At 34.6% G+C, this 20,291-nt stretch overlaps 2 protein-coding genes across 2 annotated transcripts; one reads left to right on the forward strand and one right to left on the reverse strand.

Annotated features, from left to right (window-relative positions):
• Window positions 1-5,282: 5,282 nt before the first annotated feature.
• On the forward strand, window positions 5,283-7,758 carry LOC129886303 (60S ribosomal protein L7a-2). The gene is made up of 6 exons (XM_055960940.1): window positions 5,283-5,433; window positions 5,509-5,758; window positions 6,591-6,760; window positions 6,853-6,981; window positions 7,058-7,150; window positions 7,235-7,758. Exons 1-6 carry the CDS (start codon window positions 5,431-5,433, stop codon window positions 7,364-7,366), a joined length of 777 nt encoding a protein of 258 aa, XP_055816915.1. The 5' UTR covers window positions 5,283-5,430; the 3' UTR covers window positions 7,367-7,758.
• Window positions 7,759-14,151: 6,393 nt separating this feature from the next.
• LOC129886305 (uncharacterized) lies at window positions 14,152-19,928 on the reverse strand. Its single transcript, XM_055960943.1, has 9 exons — window positions 19,600-19,928; window positions 19,112-19,176; window positions 18,441-18,489; window positions 16,807-16,901; window positions 16,096-16,181; window positions 15,945-16,004; window positions 15,720-15,801; window positions 14,938-15,051; window positions 14,152-14,581 (listed from the first exon to the last, which is right to left on the reverse strand). The coding sequence occupies exons 1-9, from the start codon at window positions 19,784-19,786 to the stop codon at window positions 14,417-14,419; spliced, it is 903 nt and encodes a 300-aa protein (XP_055816918.1). The 5' UTR covers window positions 19,787-19,928; the 3' UTR covers window positions 14,152-14,416.
• Window positions 19,929-20,291: the final 363 nt, after the last annotated feature.

The raw sequence follows: 20,291 nt of genomic DNA on the forward strand, positions 1-20,291 counted from the left end.
GGTTAATAAATAAATAATTCCATAAACTAAATTATTGTAACATTCATCATAATTGAATCATATAATTTTTTTAAATTCTAAATTACCATAATTTAACTTTTAAAAAAAAAGGGACTTATGTTTTTCTAGCAAAATTGTTACTTATTTTATTTCTTACAATGCATTTTTATTTTATGAAGATAAATAAATTTATCAGTCTTCAATTGGATTCAAGATGAATAATGGAGATATGTGCATTTTGGATAGTGCCACAACTCATACGATATTAAAAGAAAAGAAATATTTTTGTCATTTGATTATGAAAAAGGCCTATGTCAATACAATATCTGGTAGTACAAAATTAATTGAAGGCTCTGGAAAAACAGCCTTATTACTATCTGGAGGAACGATATTGGTAATTGATAATGCATTATATTATAGTAAGTCTCAAAGAAACTTGTTAAGTTTCAAGGTTATTCGCCAAAATGGCTATCATATTGAGACTGCAAATGAAGGAAATGTTGAATACCTTTATATTACTACAATAAATATGGAGAAGAAAATTGTGCACGAAAAATTACCTGCACTTTCTTCTGGGTTGTACCATACAAATATTGGTACTGTTGAATCACATGCCATTGTAAACAAAAGGTTTACTGATTCTAATGATTTTATCATTTGGCATGACCGGTTGGGCCATCCCGGTTATAATATGATGCGCAGAATTATTGAGAATTCACATGGACATACTTTGAAGAATCAGAAAATTCTTCAATCTAAGGAATTCTCTTGTGTTGCTTGTTCCCAAGGAAAACTGATTATCAAACCATCAGCAACTAAGGTTGGGATTGAATCCCCTGCGTTTCTGGAACGTATACAGGGTGATATATGTGGGCCAATTCACCCTTCATGTGGACCATTTAAATATTATATGGTCTTGATAGATGCATCTACAAGATGGTCACATGTGTGCTTATTATCAACTCGCAACATGGCTTTTGCGAGATTGTTAGCTCAAATTATAAGGTTAAGAGCACAATTTCCAGATTATGCAATAAAGACAATTCATCTTGATAATGCTGGTGAATTCACATCTCAATCATTTAATGATTATTGTATGTCGATTGGAATAAAAGTTGAGCATCCGGTCGCTCATGTACATACTCAAAATGGTCTAGCAGAATCATTGATTAAACGCCTCCAATGGATAGCTAGACCATTGCTAATGAGGACAAAACTTCCTATTTCAGTATGGGGGCATGCTATTTTGCATGCAGCAGCACTTGTGCGCGTAAGGCCAACAAATTATCATGAATTTTCCCCATTACAGTTGGCATTTGGAAGGGAGCCAAATATATCCCATCTTAGAATATTTGGATGTGCGGTATATGTCCCAATTGCTCCACCGCACCGCACAAAGATGGGTCCCCAAAGAAGGTTGGGAATATATGTTGGGTATGAATCTCCTTCTATTATAAAATATCTGGAACCTATGACTGGAGATTTATTTACGGCAAGATTCGCTGATTGTCATTTTGATGAATCAGTATACCCAACATTAGGGGGAGAACATAAGCAATTGAAAAATGAGATAGATTGGAATTCATTGTCACTATCTCATTTAGATCCTCGAACAAATCAATGTGAGCAAGAAGTTCAAAAGATGATTTATTTGCAGAATATTGCAAATCAACTGCCGGATGCATTTACTAACCTTCCACGGGTTACTAAATCGCATATCCCAGCTGCTAATGCTCAAGTTCGAGTTGATGTCCCGGTAGGACAACTTATTCAGGCAAATGAGTCTAGACCACGCTTAAAACGTGGAAGACCATTTGGTTCCAAAGATAAAAATCCTCGAAAAAGGAAAGGAATAAATGATCAAGATGATCATAATTTGGAGGCGAGTGCTCAAGAAGAGCCCAGAGACACAATAAATGGTGATACCACCGAGGAGGTCCAAGTACCTGAAAATAATGAGAATGAAGAAATCTCAATAAGTTATGTCTCGACAGGAAAACGGTGGAACCGAAATGATATTGTGGTCGATAATATTTTTGCTTATAATGTTGCCATTGAAATAATGCAACAAGATAAGGATCTTGAACCAAAATCTGTCGATAAATGCAGACAGAGAAATGATTGGCCAAGATGGAAGGATGCAATTCAAACAGAGTTAACTTCACTTGAAAAACGTGAAGTTTTCGGATCAATAGTTCGAACACCTGAAGGTGTCAAGCCAGTAGGGCACAAATGGGTTTTTGTGCGTAAACGAAATGAAATGGGTGAAGTCGTAAGATATAAAGCACGACTTGTAGCCCAAGGTTTTTCGCAAAGACCTGGCATTGACTATATGGAAACATATTCTCCTGTGGTGGATGCAATTACTTTCAGGTATCTAATGAATTTGGCAGTTCATGAAAAGCTTGAAATGCACTTAATGGACGTGGTCATTGCCTATTTATATGGCTCATTGGACCACGACATTTTTATGAAAATTCCCGAAGGGTTCAAAGTGCCTGAAGCATACAAGGATTCTCGAGAAAATTGTTCAATAAAGCTTCAGAAATCCTTGTACGGGTTGAAACAATCAGGGCGAATGTGGTACAATCGTCTTAGCGAATATTTGCTAAAAGAAGGATATAAAAATTATCCAATTTGCCCTTGTGTCTTTATGAGAAGGTCTAAATCTGAATTTGTCATAATAGCAGTATATGTTGATGATTTGAATATTATTGGAACTCCGGAAGAACTTTCAAAGGCAGTAAAATGCCTGAAAAAGGAGTTTGAAATGAAAGACCTTGGAAAGACAAAATTTTGTCTTGGTCTACAAATTGAACATTTTACAAATGGGATATTTGTCCATCAGTCAACATATACTGAAAATATTTTAAAGAGATTTTATATGGATAAAGCACACCTATTGAGTACTCCAATGGTTGTGAGATCTCTTGATATTAATACAGATCCGTTTCGGCCTTATGAAAATGATGAAGAACTTATTGGTGCTGAAATACCATACCTTAGTGCAATTGGTGCATTAATGTATCTTGCCAACAATTCTAGACCAGATATAGCTTTCTCAGTAAACTTGTTAGCAAGATTTAGTTCTTCACCAACACGCAGACACTGGAATGGAATTAAGCATATATTCAGATACCTTCGAGGTACCATTGATATGGGATTGTTTTACTCAAATGATTCCATGTCACAATTGATCGGTTATGCAGATGCGGGATATTTATCTGATCCCCATAAAGGTCGATCGCAAACAGGCTATTTATTTACATGTGGTGGTACAGCTATATCATGGCGTTCAACAAAGCAAACTATGGTTGCCACTTCCTCAAATCATGCTGAGATAATAGCCATTCATGAAGCAAGTCGAGAATGTGTTTGGTTAAGATCAATAACTGAACACATTCAAGAAACATGTGGTCTTTCTTTGACAAAAGACGCTCCAACAATATTGTATGAAGACAATGCTGCATGTATAACTCAACTGAAGGGAGGATACATCAAAGGAGACAGAACAAAACATATTTCACCAAAATTCTTTTTCACTCATGATCTTCAAAAGAAGGGTGAAATAGATGTCCAACAAATTCGTTCAAGTGATAATTTGGCGGATATGTTCACCAAAGCATTGCCAACTTCAACCTTTGAGAAAATGAGATACAAAATTGGAATGCGTCGTCTTCGAGATATTAAGTGATATTTTTATCAGGGGGAGCAAAATACGCGCTGTACTCTTTTTCCCTTAGTCAAGGTTTTGTCCCACTGGATTTTCCTGATAAGGTTTTTAATGAGGCAGCACTCAAGGCGTATTATCAGATATGTGTACTCTTTTTCCTTCATTAGGCTTTTTCCCACTGGGTTTTTCCTAATAAGGTTTTAACGAGACACATTTCTCGTGGACATCCAAGGGGGAGTATTATCAACCATGTAAAATGGTTGTCCACTTAAAATGGTGGATAGTCCATTTACTTTTTAAGTGGGTAAATTGCCACTAATATTTTCCTCCACTTGTAAATATGGCTATAAATATAGCCTTAAACTTCAATGTAAAAATACACAAACACATAAAAGAAAGAATTACTATTACTCTCTCTATATTACTACTCTCTCTATTAATACTTTCTATATACATATTCTCTTGTTCTTCTTCCTTTATAAAATTGTCAAGTTAGTTAATTTATAACAATTCCTTCTTTGTTTAGAGAAGTAGAATTTGTTTAGAAATAGTATTATCTATTATGTCTTTTCACTCCTCCAATAGACCAAATTTGTAAATATTATTTAACAGCTCTCAACTCATTTTTTGTATTTTTTTATTTGCATGTGGTATTTTGTTTCAGTTATACTTATTCAAATTCTTCTATTGTCTTTGCCATTTGAACTTGAAGCTACAAACTTTTTCAATGTGCTTCTTAAGAATAGGCCCGAGGAGAAAGCTGCAAAAAAGGAGCATCTTGTCAAAAGGTCTCAAGCTGAAGCAGAAGATCTCATGGGCTCTAAGTCACAAGCCAGGACTAAGGCCAAAGAGAGTTCTTGCCAAGAATGCAGCCTAGAGATTGAACTACGAGCTTGTTGTGATCATATACACTGCAATTTGATTAGAGAGATGCTCTTTCAAATTTTGTATCTGGTTCACATGATTTACAATTGTAAAGATATTAGCTTGACAATAGGAATAATTTTAAGTGGACAACCATTTTAAGTGGTTGATAATAGGAATAATTTTAAGTGGACAACCATTTTACATGGTTGATAATAGGAATAATAATAACTCAGTCAGCCAAATGGTTAATAGAACTATGATATAATACAATAACGGTTTCAGATATGTGAGACCGAGATGTTATTCATATTGCTTAACTAGCAAAAGTCGAAGTGTTTCCTGCAAGGTTTTTAATGAGACAGCAATCAATCCGTATTGAGAATAACTATATACATTTATTTTTTCACTAAAATTTATTTTTGTTTTACATGGACATTCAAATGAGAGTATTGTAAAATACAATAATGACATGAATGTGGATGTCCATGTCCATTATATCTTTTCCCCTACCTCTACTTTCCCCCTAACCATTTTAAATCACCAATTGGCTATAAATAGTCATCGAATTTGTACAATTCAGTGCACTGAAAAAACAATTATCTCTTCTCTTTCTGTCTTCCTTTTTTATTTTTTGCCTATTCTTTTTATAATTTAATTACTTTCATAATATAGACTAGATATTGTCAATTGTATGTATCTATGTCAATTCCTCTTTTCTTATTAAAAGGAGTCCAGGCCCAAATTCACAAAAGTTGGGTTAGGTCCAGTTAAGAAGCGTCGAATACATCTTAAACCCTAAAATCTCATCGTCATACGTCTGTGTATAGCAGAGTGTTCTTCTCCCTCTAGGGTTTCTTCATCAGATCTTGATCGCATAGTCAAGAAAAAAAATGGTATGCTCTAGGCATGGTTACATTTTCTCTTCACTACTCATTTCTTGGAATTTGTATTGACGATTTTTTCTGTAGGCTCCAAAGAAGGGTGTTGCAGTAGCATCGAAGAAGAAGCCTGAGAAGGCGAAAGTGGTGAATCCACTGTTCGAGAAACGGCCAAAGCAGTTCGGTATCGGTGGGGCGCTGCCGCCGAAGAAGGATGTAACAAGGAATGTAAGATGGCCTCGGAATGTTACCCTCCAAAGGAAGAAGAGGATTCTCAAGATGCGATTGAAGGTCCCTCCTGCTCTCAACCAGTTCACCAAAACCCTTGACAAGAACCTCGGTGAGTATACTATTATTAACCTAATTTCCTGTTACCTTTTTTGTTAATTAGTTGTTGTAAATTTGTTAAAAATTATATAATCAATACTCTATGTCCGATCCACAGTATTTGCAGCTGCTTCATTTCGATAATGGATAACAAAAGGTTTATTTTTTTTTACAATGTAAAAACTAAATCTCTGGCCTCTACATATTCGTTTCACTTGATTTTGATTTATTCCAGCTAATTCCGTATGTTTTATGCTGCATGTTTTTGATCCAAACTTACACAGGAATTGGTGGCATAATGAGTGGTATATGTTTGAACTATGCCTCACTGTATTGTACGTGAAACTATAATGTGTATTCCATAAACGGTTGAACTATGCCTTACTGTGTACTTGAAGGCAATTGAAAGTGTGGTTGTTGTGCTTGGCTTGTGGATTCTTATGAATTCAATTTTGTTACCTCTCAGTGAAAGTTTGCAAACACTTCGGCTTTTGCTGGTTAAGCAATATGGATAACATCTCGGTCTCACACATCTGAAACTGTTGCTGGCTTATATCTAGTTCCATTAACCATTTGGCTGACTGAGCTATTATTATTCATTTTAGAATTCATGAGCGAAGCTTCTTTTGCTTAGAGAAGTAGAATTAGTTTAGCAATAGTATTATATTTTGATGGAACTGCTGTGTATAACCATTATGTCTTTTCACTCCTCCAGTAGACCAAATTTGTTAGTATTGTTTAACAGCTCTCAACTCATCTTTTGTATTGTTTTATTTGCATGTGGTGTTTTGTTTCTGTGTTACTTATTCAAATTCTTCCATTGTCTTTTCCCGTTGAACTTGCAGCTACAAACCTTTTCAAGATGCTTCTTAAGTACAGGCCCGAGGACAAAGCTGCAAAGAAGGAGCGTCTTGTCAAAAGGGCTCAAGCTGAAGCAGAAGGAAAAACTCCTGAAACAAAGAAACCCATTATTGTGAAGTATGGGCTCAAGCACATCACTTACCTTATTGAGCAGGTTTGTTTTGGTCTTGCAAAATGTCTTAATACTTTCTCAAGCACATTTCTTTTTGTCTTTTTAGCAACTTTTTCCATTTGATGTCCTTTTAGAACAAAGCTCAGTTAGTAGTGATTGCTCATGATGTGGACCCAATAGAGTTGGTCGTCTGGCTTCCTGCGCTATGCAGAAAGATGGAAATTCCGTACTGCATTGTGAAGGGGAAAGCTCGTTTAGGATCGGTAAGTAATACCTACCTAGTTTGTATTCTCAATACTTCCCAACAGATTAGGTGCTGATATTGATGACTCTGCACAGATCGTGCATAAGAAAACTGCTTCAGCCTTGTGTTTGACAACCGTGAAGAATGAAGACAAAATGGAGTTCAGCAGAATTTTGGAGGCAATTAAGGTATATCCCTATTAAAGGCTAGTTTGGTTTGCATTTTGCTGTAAATCTTCTAGGGTCTCTTTTGATGCTTGTTTACTTTTTCAGGCTAACTTCAATGACAAGTATGAAGAGAACAGGAAGAAGTGGGGTGGTGGTATCATGGGCTCTAAGTCACAGGCCAGGACCAAGGCCAAAGAGAGAGTTCTTGCCAAGGAAGCTGCCCAGAGATTGAACTAAGAGCTTGCTGTGATAATATACACTGCAATTTGATTAGAGAGATTCTCAGCCAAGTTTTGTATTTGGTTCACATGCTTTGCAATGTTAAAGATATTAGCTTGACAAGTACCTTTATGTTTGCCTTGACAATGCTTTATCAGACATTTTGTTAGATATTTATTTGAGTTGATATTTTTAGCGCTAGTTGGAATTTGGGGAAAGATAGAGAGCTCTGTAGGCTCTCCTGATCAAATTGAGAGTTTGCCTTGCCAGTCCATGAATATGCCTCAACCAGCCGTCTGAGGAGTTGGCCAGATACGGGTCGAAGCCCTGCCTCGAAAATGTCAGGACTTTATATTACTACACTTTACTACAAGTTATTTCTTCAATTAGTGCTTACTCTTGTTTATGAATCGCCTCCTGCTACCCTGGATTGGTAAATGTCCAGGCATTGATCAATTGTTCTGCTCTATAATTCTTCTCTGGCTCTACGATGTATCAGCTTGTTGATATGATTCATAGGACTTGATGTGCAGATCTCAGTTTTATTAGATACTGCCATGTTTTGACAATGCACTAGACTATTCGATGCATGTCTGGGAAATGGACACTCGAAAAATAAATTATTGCACTATCTGGACTTGGCATAAAACACTTTAGCCACAACTGATTTGTTCCTAATCAGCACATCAGTGGTGTGAATTCCCCCAATAGATTTAGGCATGCAATGCAGGCTCTCTTGGTTACTTCAGTAAAATATGTCCACTGATATCATTGAGGGATGTGAAAAAATCGGGCCCAAAAAAAATGCTATTGATTTATTGTTATTGTGTTAACGAATTTTTAATGGTTTTATAAAAAAAATTATTAGATTATCGGTCCGGTTTTGATATTTTAATATTGGATTATTGGGTTAACGGGTTTTTAATGGTTTTATACGAAAAAATTATCGGATTATCGGTCGGATTTTGGTATTTTAATATTGGATTATTGGGTAATTTGATATTTTATTAAGATTATAGTAATTTATTAGTTTACCTCTACATAAATATTAAATATTAGTATCATTACATTAATGGTTACTATCAGCTTTGCTTTAACTTTCAATTTTCATTATTGTTCTACTTCTTTTATTTGTGTTGTACTTATATAATTCTTTTCATGCTAGTTACTACTGTTTCTATTTTATGAGCATTATGTAAAGTTACATTATTGCCTTGTCGCGCCAAAATGATGGGGAAGTCGTATATTTGTTTTATGAGCATTTTCTTATTAGTTAAACCGAAAACCAAACCGTTAAGGACCAAAAATCGATAAAAGATATTTTATTGAGTTGGTAATTGTTTAGCGTATTTAAAAACCGAAAATCGAAAATCGATAAATCGAACCGATAGTACATAAAATCGAACCAAACATATCATCTACACACAATCTTCACTGTTTCCTTTGGCAAGACAAAATTTTGGGACGAATACATTTGGATAGAAAATAAGACACTCTTTATAAGTTACACCTTACATGTATATGAGAGATATCTAGTTGTCCATTTTGATCAGTCTTCCCATCATTTTGTCAAGAAATGGCTGACAATAATGTAGAATAGATAGACTTTTAGCACTCAAAAGATACCTAAATGGAAGCTCTCTCTCACAAATCCTAGAAGCTCCAAGATCTGAGTCTGAACAGTGTCGTGTGGACACCACCAAAGTATATATGCCATCACACACAACGCTGTCCAAGCCAGACGTTGTCTTGCTATTCATTCATATTAGTAGTTGTAGTACTGCCCTTTAGTTTTTTGTCCTTCGATTTAATTTAATTACTATATGTTATTAGGTTGTAACTCTATTTGTTATAGTTTTTATTTTGTTGCTATATTTGTTGCTTTTGTTATTATAAGTTGTTTTGTGTACTTCCATTATTTCTTGTTTTGGATTGCTTCAAATTGTTTTTCCTTGAGTCGAGGGTCTGTCGAAAATAATCTCTCTACCTCTGAGAATAGGGATAATTAGGATATGCGTACATTTAACCCTCCCTAACTAGACCCCACTCAGTGGAAATATATCCGATATGCTGTTTTTGTTGGTAAATTATTTGTACATATTTATTAAGTGAATCTATCAACACAATACAAAATCTACTCTAAAGCTACTTTATTCTGTGGAATCCGATGCTCCCCCGCCATAAAACGCCGCAACATATATACTCAATACAATGCTAACTGATCGTAGCTCAATTTTATTTATCAAAAACATTGCATAATAATAATTGGTTAATTAGTGTACAAGATAGAAGCTTAATTATTGGTTTTGCCTCAAATAAATCTTTATGCTATGATACAAGAGTATACAAGTTTATTTACCAACAAATTAAAATCTACAAACACAAATTCTGAATTGAAGGTTTTCTTATTCGTTCATGCTGTTAATAGGAAAGAATTTACTAATCGAGAACTAGCAACCAATAAGAAGCCATTCTACACAAAAATATACGTGAACTCTTTTACGAACGGCACGTAGCACCGATGATGGTCAACAAATCTCTTTCGGCTTGAAGACCATCGTCAAAATTAACAGTTCTTTTGATGCTTTCGATGGCGATCCTAGCTGCTTTTCTATCTCTTTCCCTTTGCTTCTCCCACAAGTCAGCCTTCTTCTTCATCTCTTCCCCATCACATTAGCATAGCGTTTCTTTAACATCGCGGCACGAAGGACTTTGTACGTGTTAACATCAATGGTAAGATGATTATTATCAGACGTAGCATCTGTCGAAACCTTGCTCTTCGTGTAGTATACCGCCATATTCTCAACAATTAAGAGCACTAAGGTGATCGATCAAAAACTAGTAATGAAGGAACTAACTAATAAGATCTCATTATTATATATACGAAAATTAATTAGCTTTAACTTCTCCTATTTTGTATGGGAAAAGGTGCATTATGTAAGTTTCCAAAACCAACAAAATTACTTGTAAATATTATTTGTCAAAAATTGTATGGGAATAGGTTTACTATATATGGAAGTTTCTAGAACTAAAAAATTTAGTTACTCCGTTACTGAACCAAAATATGGAAACTTTTGCAACGTAACTTATTCATCAAGTATCAGATTTTATTTATATTTTATTTTAAATTGTAATTAAGCAATGCACGTAATATTAAATTACAAATTAGATTTTATAACAAATTTATTTATTTATACTTTGAATTTACTTAATTAGAATTTAAAATAAAATATATTTTGATACTTAATGAACAAGTTACAAGTTTCCATATTTTAGTTGAGTAATTAGTTTTTTTAGTTGAAGAAACTTCCATACCTATTCCCAAACCATTAAGTCGTAAGGGTTTCCAAAAATAATTAACATTCCAAGATTAACTAATTTGGTTACAAGTTTCCTTTCTATATTAAAAGTAAGTATAACCCAAATACAGCATTATACACCCATTACAGAAACACAGCATTAGAACCAAAGACTCAAAAAAGATAACGGAAACTTGAAAGAAGAAAACATGGAGACAACAGAAAACCCAACTAATCCCAATCTCAATGATGAAATGGATTTATTCCAAAAGATGTCGTCCTTTCTTAAGATTAGAACTGGAAAAGATGCTTTGATGAAGAAGCCACAAAGGTGCATCGTTTGCAAGAAGAAGGTGGGATTATTAGGGTTCAATTGTACAAAGTGCGATGAAATATTTTGCGAGATTCATAGACATCCAGAGGAACATGCATGCGCTTTCAATTTCAAGTATAGAGGACGTGCGGTTTTGGCCAAGGAAAATCCACTTTGCAAAGCTGATAAACTCAAGAATAGGATATAAGCGTACGACTGCATTATGGACATGATTTGTAATATGGCGGCGGCGGCGGCAGCAAGCTGTTATCTGTGGTAAGAGTTTCTCAAATTTCATTTTTTTATTTCTTTCTTCTTCTACCTCTAGTCGTTTAGGAATTAATGTCAAATTAGTTAATTGTTTCTATTTTGTTTTAATAACTAAAAAAAAATCTGTCTATTCTAGTTATTGTTTTACTTTGTTTTCAAAAAATAAAATGTTTGCGGATTTTCTAGTTAATTGTTTCTACTTTGTTTTAAAAAATAAAAAAAATGTGTCTTTTCTAGTTATTGTTTTACTTTGTTTTCAAAAAATAAAAAATAAAAAAATATGTCTTTTCTAGTTATTGTTTTACTTTGTTTTCAAAATATAAAAATAAAAAAAATAGTTTGGGTCTTTTCTATTCGTCGTTTCTACTTTCTTTTTTTTAAAAAAAAATGTTTGCGGATTTTCTAGTTAATTGTTTCTACTTTGTTTTAAAAAATAAAAAAATGTGTCTTTTCTAGTTATTGTTTTACTTTTTTTTTTCAAAAAATAAAAAATAAAAAAAATTGTTTGAATGTCTTTTCTACTTTGTTTTCTTTCTTCTTCTTTTGATGTGTTTGAATGTTTTCGAGTTGTTGTTTTACTGTTTGTGTGTTTTCCTAGTGGTTATTTCATCTGCATGTCAAATTAGGCTATAGTGGACCTTCCACTTGAATCGTGTTTTTGAGGATGCTTTTAAGGCTTTAGATTAACTAGGCTTTGATATATACTAAGTTGTGATCTAAGCATGTTTTAATATATAGGATTTAAATAAATCTCAATATTTTAGGCTACAATGTGATTGATTTAGAAATTACATAAAAAATATTTCATTTGGCTATTGTGGGGTTTCCAGTTGAATCATATTTTGGGATGCTTTAAAGGGCTTAGATTAACTAGGCTTTGATATAGACTAAATTGTGATCTGAGGATGTTTAACTAGGCTTTGATATATATCAAGTTATGATCTGAGAGTTAGGCTAAAGAAATAGAAAATCCAAGTACTGGATCCGTCTCGTCTAGAGTATTGCTTAACACTAAACAAGCTGCTGGCATACAAAAAATAGAGACATGGTATATGTTTCGGTCACACGAATTGCTGTTGAATGGTTGAATTAACGGGAGACATGTAAACCTTTTTTCTGATTTTGAGCCAAAAACTAAAATATTTTTCAATATATACTGTAAATCTCAGTTTATTCTATACTTGTGCATTGGATTCAGGCATGAACTTCTTTTCTTGTGTATCCCGACAATCTGTTGAAGATTATTACACACACTGCACTTTCTCAACCCCAAGTCTACGTGATGGTTTAGTGCTGCACTTGTTAGGAATACTGACATGAGTGAAGTAGAAGCCTACCCTGCTTTACTACCCCGCTACAGTCTGAAGAAGGCTTTAGTTTTAGATTCAAAGTTGCGCCTTGTGATTAGATATAGAGTTGATAATATAGATCAGTCTATTGGCGAGGGAGAGAAAAACGCAATAAAAAGGACAGGCAATGAGCCGTGAACTTACAATGTATATTATCTAGGGTCAATGGAGATGCATTATGAGCTAAAATGTCAAATCTATATCTAATGGAATGCGAAGTATATCACAACAGAGCGAAAATGTACTTAAATGAAAAATCCTTACGAGCTTAAATGCTATATCTATTCTGATTGTGAATACTAAGCTTCTACATGCACCCTTGGCCCGTTATGTCTCATGTTGCGTATCCCCAGGTCCTTAGTGAGTGAGCCTTTCGGATTCTCACTAGTTCCTCCAATTAAATTAATTGAGGGCTATATTTCTACTGTTAAACTAGGAACTTGGCTGCTTAACTGAAAGTCGAAGACTGAAGCCTTTGAACGACTTTTTCAAAATATCCACGCTCGCTCTCAGCTGGGGTTAGGTCATACCTAATTCGTGACAGTAATAGTATACTCGAGCAGTACCCTTCATTGGACTTGATCCTCTTCTGCCCATTACACATTCTGTAGACAGAGAGTTGGCTACATTTCAGTTGGTCTAGCCTGATCCAATGCCTTCCTATGGAATATCTAGATTCTGAAATTATTTTCAAAGAGCCATAATGGTTGTGCAAATCCAATTCTTAGTTAATTCAACTCTTCAAAGTGACCGTGACTGTGCTAATTAAGAAGGTGACTTGTCTATGATCGAAAAGTGATGGCAAGTCGTGCTTATACATACCAAAAAGATTTTTTAACTCCGCCTGTGTTTTATTTCTTCTGTAACACAGCCGGTCCCAAGCCCGGACAAAGGAGGAGGGTTTATTTTTACTCGTGAAAGAGATGGCAGCGTCGTATTGTCTTGAGAGAAGGATTGTTCTTAAAGCTTTGGGGCTGAGTTATACATCACTGATCCAGACAAAGGTATAGATGGTGTGCTTCAGAAGGTCGAAGAGATTGACTTTCATTTTCTTCTTCAGTTTGAGAATCTTGCAGTGAGTAAGATTACTCCAATTCTTTCACTCATTATTAAATTTGTAGTCGTAATAGGTAAACTGTGATAAGCATGACTATTGACTTAATTTTCATCAGAATGAGTTTTTATGTTTGGAGATAATTTATTTCCACTCTGTTTCATGTGAATGAATTTTTTGATTTCTTATCTTTACCTAAGATCTGGTTTCTAATTATTTGTCAAGCTAGACTACTTAGGTACCTTGCTTTGTATTTGTAAGGAAACTTTTGGTGCATTATAGCTAGACCATCATTTCTCATTCAGAAGAGAAATCTTTTTGTGTGCTTTGCAGCTATAATTTGAACACACTGATTTTCTCTCATGTTCAATTATCTTGCATATGTGAGGGATGAGGATTACTTGTTACTACAATATAAACGGTAAACTTTGTGTAGGAAACACAAGTATTTTGCAAAAAAAGTGTTGTTCAAAAAGGCCACATTCTACAAATGATTGCCTATCAGATTATACAACCTATCCACAAACTTGTCCAATAGAAATTTATTTCATGATCCAACATATCAAAAGTTCAAGTATTCTATTCAGCATTAAACTTTCCCAAAATTGTCTAAAAGTAACTCTCATGTTTTACTTAAATAAGTGAAACATGACGTCCACAAATAAGTAAAATAATGCAAAGAGTAGAAGTCTGCAAAAAGGGGGTAAGCAGATTGACAGACTTGGAATCTTGAAGTGCACGCTGTGAACAGTAGGTGCTGCTTCCAATAAAACTGTGGTTAGGTTAGATTTTCAAGCTTCTCAATGTTGAACTAAGCACGGAGAGCCTGCTAGGAGCTCTCTGCTTATAGTCTTTTTCCAATGCCATTGCGGACAGAGATTGAAGCTCCGGGCTCTCTTTATCCTCCTTGCTTCGTCCTTTAGTCAGCTGCCCGATGGCAGATGTACACTGGAAATAACATTAAGTCAGAATCTCCAAGGGTGATCGGTAAACAACAAGAACCTACTTTGTTTAGTTGTGCGGTTTATTAACAGTCTATGAATTTTTAAAACATCTAGCATTTGGAGAATTTAATTAATGTAAAGAAGTAGGGGGTTACATCTTTCAATTTCTTCTGTGTTCATCAATAAGCAATTTCTGAGTTTTGAAAAACTTAGAGCACTTACTAAGATAATTTTCTTCACCACTAGACCATTGACATATAAGAGAACCAGTAAACTCATCAAGGGTTAACAAAGCAAAAGAAATCATCAAGCATTACTTTGTCAAAATTAAGGAACGGAGATAGAGACAGATTCACTGACCAAACATATGCCAAAAAGTGCTCTGGTACTCTTGCCACCAGTCAAGTCTATGGTAGATGCAAAATATTTCTTCGCTGTCTGAAGATTTTCTAGTCCACCAAGTGTATAGAGCACCTGTTAAAGTCGGGACGAAATGTGATGAGTGATTATTTTATAGCTATTATCAGAAAAATGCATGCCATCCAAGTAACTGTCCCAAAAAACCCACTTGTTCTGATATTTTTGGGCCTAAGCAAGTTTTGCCCCCCAACAAGTTGGAATTAGAAGCTCATATTTGTAGATTGAAATTAAAGTGAAAAACAAATCCACTCAGAGCCCAGAGTCGGTATGATGAGAATATATCTAGAGAACCAGATTGAATTCTAGTCTCTAGAAAATTCCTCCTCTCACCTTCTCCCTATTTCTGCACATTGATAGCTTTCTTTAAACATCCAGCTATCACTTCAATGTTCATTTCTAGTAAACTTATGAGTAAGCATAATAATGTGCACTACCAACTTCACTACTGAGAGAGAGACATAGAGAAAAACTGGTAGAAAGCCAAGTATGAATCAAGCAACTTCCTTTTTATCCAATGAAATAGGTGGATAAATGAAGCTTCATTAAAACACCCAGAATAGCATCTTAAGCAAGAGCAAGATCACATTATTAATAATGGTACCTCTCAAAAAAAAGAAAAAGAAAGATGCAGGCTCACAAGATTGCAAACTATTCTCAATCCACCTCTGCTAATAATTATTTTCAAAAAGCAGCGATAAAATATGACTTGATAATTATCTTACATCAGCGTAGGCTAGATGATATAAAGGAACTGTAGGTTGAGACAAGATCAGCTCCTCATAGCAGAAAGCTGCTTGCTTGTACCTATATATGATATAACAGATAAACAATTTTCACTTGACAGGGCAATGCATGGATGAAACAGCAGCTAAAGAAGGTATCAATGGAATAGAGTTGCCTCCAAGCCATAAGTCTTCCACTATGAACACAAGAATAAAAAATCTTACATTTGCAAGGAAACATATATTTCAGCAAGCTCTCTCCAGGCTTCATGATCAGCCATGAATCTACCAAAACAATGAAAGAAGTCAAGAACAACCGTTAAAGCCGCAACATATTTATTAGTATTAATATGTGATGCATTAAGATTCTTCTTACAAGTCAAGATACTTGTTAATCCAGTCAATTGCTGTTGATGCATTGCCTTGCGCCTTTGCCATGGCTACCCTCCTCTTATGTACAACCTAAAGGATAGATACAGAAAAAAAATCTTGCTTGAGCTTTGGATTCTTCTTTTTCTTAAATTACATGAGAGTAATCAGAGAGACTCTGCCATGAGCACAGATGTTTGGTCAATAATACGAGCATATGGATTTATGCTTGCACCAACTTTGTCAGAAGCAACAAATCTATAAAGCAAAGGGATTTAAAAAACAAGCCTCAATCAAAACACACGATTTAGTGAAAAGAGGTGCAGATAAAGAGAATATACAGACACACGCATAATATAGGCACATGTCGTGTGTGTACATATATATGTTTTCTGTGTGCGCACGTGTGTACTACAAGAAAAAACTACTGTGAACATAACTAACAATTATATGGATAAAGAATTGAAAAGCCTGCGAGTAATATAAATATTGTCAACAAAAAGTTAAAGAGAACATTTAAAAATTATGATTCTGATGCGAAGATACACTTTTGAGTTTCTAATTCAGATTTAGTGGCTAGTTTCTTATACTAAAATATAAGTTTTTATTTCTATACGCTATTTTGGGGCACATTTCCACATAAGAATTATTTATTTTACAAGTAAACTAATTGAGTCAATTAACAACATATGGTGAAATGTCCTTCTCTATCTCAGACCTGATCAAATGGATTTTCCTCCAAAAGGCTAGAGTAAGCATTTTCTGCCTCTGACCATAATCCCCTGGCTTCTAGTAACATAGCTTCTAGCCTGCCTGAGAATAAATCAAAATAATAACTCTTAGATATTATTAAAAGGTCAAGTACACACGGAGGGCACGGGAATCAGAACTACATATAACAACAACATGCCCAGCGTAAATCCCACAAATGGGGGTCTAGGAAGGGTGGTGCATATGCAGCCTAACCCCTACCTTGTGAAGGTAGAGAGGTGCTTTCCGATAGACCCTTGGCTCAAGGGAATCAGAACTACATAAAGGTTGCAAAATAAACTGCAAGGAAAAAATGTTTATTCTATAATGCTAAATGAAAATTTGGTTATTCCCAGTAACAATAATTTAATGATTGAGAACAGGACTGATAATCACTGTGGCAAAGGATGACATATTGAGAAATCTTTCTAGGGCCACACGACATTTCAATGACTTCTCACCTAAGCGTAATGTATCTAAGCGTGAGCATATGATCTATGTAATGAGTTACAAGGACACAATTATCAAATAAAGGCGATGTTGTTGCAAAACGCTTTAATAAAACTAATACCAAAGTGCCCTCTATTTTAAGTGGATCATCAATAGTACTACCAGGACCATGACTACAATGAGAGTATTGAACCAGTACTTTCCAATATCAGATGGAAAGAGAGGTGCAAAAAATATTTGTTACATATTGCGTGGATTCTCTACTTTCGGTATACCTCTTGTATTCAGAAGTTCTCATATTATTAATATAATTACACTTGATACAAAAAGAAAACTATTTCATATTGTGTTTTGATGGTGATAACGTTCAGCACTTTAAAAAAGCAAACATTAATCTGAGACAACATAGAATACGAACAGGGACAACCAAATCCATATATGCCGATTAATCCAGTCTCGGTCTTTGAAAAACTTATTAGGCACATACCGAAAAAACTATTGCACAAATTTTTGTTATTGATGATATCTATGTGAAGAGATATTATTAGATTTTCCTACTCAAGAAGTTCAACTTCTTTACACTGTTTTTATACCACCATTGCGCGCTGATCAAAATACTTTTTTAGACAGCTTCATCGAAAAATGTATGTTGCTTTAAATCAGATAAATAATTTCCTAAATCCTATAACACAATATGTCACCAATACACCAGAATTTCAAGACAACTGTAACTCAAAGTAGAATTTTATAACTGGAAGCCAAAAAATCAAAGCATCAGGTTCTTATAACACCAATTCAATTACTTCTTATAAAGGTCATTATCATTCATTGAGCCTGACAATTAGAATTTTGGAACCTAAAATGCTTACCATTTAGTTTGACAATCCAATTTTATAACATCATTAAGAATATAACGTAATATCAGCTCCTTACTTTTTCCACTCATTATATAACAAGAGAGAGAGAGAGAGGGGCATATTTATGTTTCGTGCTTTTCTTGTGCGCAATACCCTTCAGGAGTGACACATGAAACAAGAGGTAGAAGTAGCACCAACATAGTGATTCAAGGTGGTTGGCCACAGGTGAAGAAAGTGCAAGCTACTAGAAATCAAGACCACAAGCACCCATATTTATAGATCAAAAAGAACTCACCAACCCTTTTGCTCCCTGGAAACTTTCTTTGCAAAACCTTTATGCAGTCCTGCAGAAGTTCCCATAACATAAATTTCAAATGGTTTTCGACATAATCATAAAGTGACAAGAGATTCATAAGAGAATCTTTAGCATATATTAACAAACAGTGAACGTGACTTGAAAAATAGCTAATACATCTTGGTGAATATGATTGACTACATGGTCACATTTACTTCATTACTCAGTATATTTAACCACATAGCCAATATAAGTCCACCAGTTGAGTAATTGTAAATGTAACTCAGCAGCTTTATAGGAAATAACGGTCAAACAACTATCTTTTTAGATTTGGATAAACAATGGCTAATTGTTGTTGTGACATCCTTTAAATATTATATCGTGCCAGAATCTTCCTCTTAATATTACATACAAGCAAATCATAGCTATGAACTCGGGTACAGTATGATACATTTTACACCATTGTACTGTAAGAACTATTGACTTTTGCTATATATCTAGGAATTTGAGTTAAGTAATCTGGGTTCATTTGATTAAACTTCTATTAGCATGGCTTCTGCAACTCAGATAATTCGAAAATAAACTAAATGGAAAAATCATGCAAGTGTGCAGAGTTAACCTCGAAGAAGGAACAAAATTTTACTTCGAGATCACAGAAAATATGTTTTTACCTTTGCCACATCAATAGATTGACAATCCATAGCTGCAACAGCTACCTGCTCATATAGGGTCCATTCTGCAATAATTGGGTTGCAGAGAATAAAGGTTTATCAGAGGTTTCATCCAGTCACATGACGCTAGAACCAAGTTTATGAACCAATCAATCAAAAAAAAAAGATATACCACATGTCCCAAAACCCAAATTCTCAACTTCTACATGAACCAATTCTTCAATTTGCTACTCTCGTGGATCCTAGACTACCCAAATCAGTACAAAAACTAGAGTTTCCCAGTCCCAAAATATTACCCAATTGCCGCTAACTTGAATCCTAGAAAACCCAAATTAGTACAAGATCTCAAATTCCCCAGTTCCTAATTATAGTTAATAACCACTTTCTTGAATCGTTAACTACCAAATCAAGCAAAAACAAACAAACAAAGATCAAAAACAATATTTCCGCTTTATGGATCAATTAGATATACATCAATCAAGAAATACCTTCAGGGCCAAGAGCAGATCTCTTTTTGGAATCATTAAGAATGGATAGTCCATGCTTCAACACCATATCAGATCGACGGAGCTTGAGTTTATGGACAAGACAAAGATATTGCCAAACACCTCCTCCTCCATTCTCTACTTGATTCTCCAATCTGTTTACCTCTTCTTCTTCTGTTTTCGTTACCATCTTCTCTATTCAATTCCCCCACTATCTCCCAACTTCAAAGTGGCACTTTTGCTGCTGTCGTCGTGTTGCTGGTGTCCAACTAGGGAAAGCAAGGCCGGTTTATTGGATCTGCGTTTGTTTGACTCCCCCACACTGCCCAGTGGCCGCTCCCTAATCTCACATGGTATGAAAAGACCATTCTACCCCCATATTTTATGAAATTATGATTAATTTTTTTTAATCATTAGTTAGTATAAGATAATTATAATTCGATTAATTTATCCATTTTAATAGAAATATTAATTTGTTTTTTTGAATATATCCCTCTAAAAATTTCATCTAATAATGTATTTACCTTGTATGCTTATTATATATTGAATATAAATCAATGATGACTACAAATAATTACAGCTAGACGGAGTGAAAAAATCATTATTCATTGACTAAAAATATTAAGTTCCCTTAGTTTTTACATGCTTTAGAAGTTTCATTATAATTGGATACTCAACATTGAATGTTCAATAAG

Source organism: Solanum dulcamara, chromosome 4 (assembly GCF_947179165.1).
Source record: "Solanum dulcamara chromosome 4, daSolDulc1.2, whole genome shotgun sequence".
NCBI lineage: Eukaryota > Viridiplantae > Streptophyta > Magnoliopsida > Solanales > Solanaceae > Solanum > Solanum dulcamara.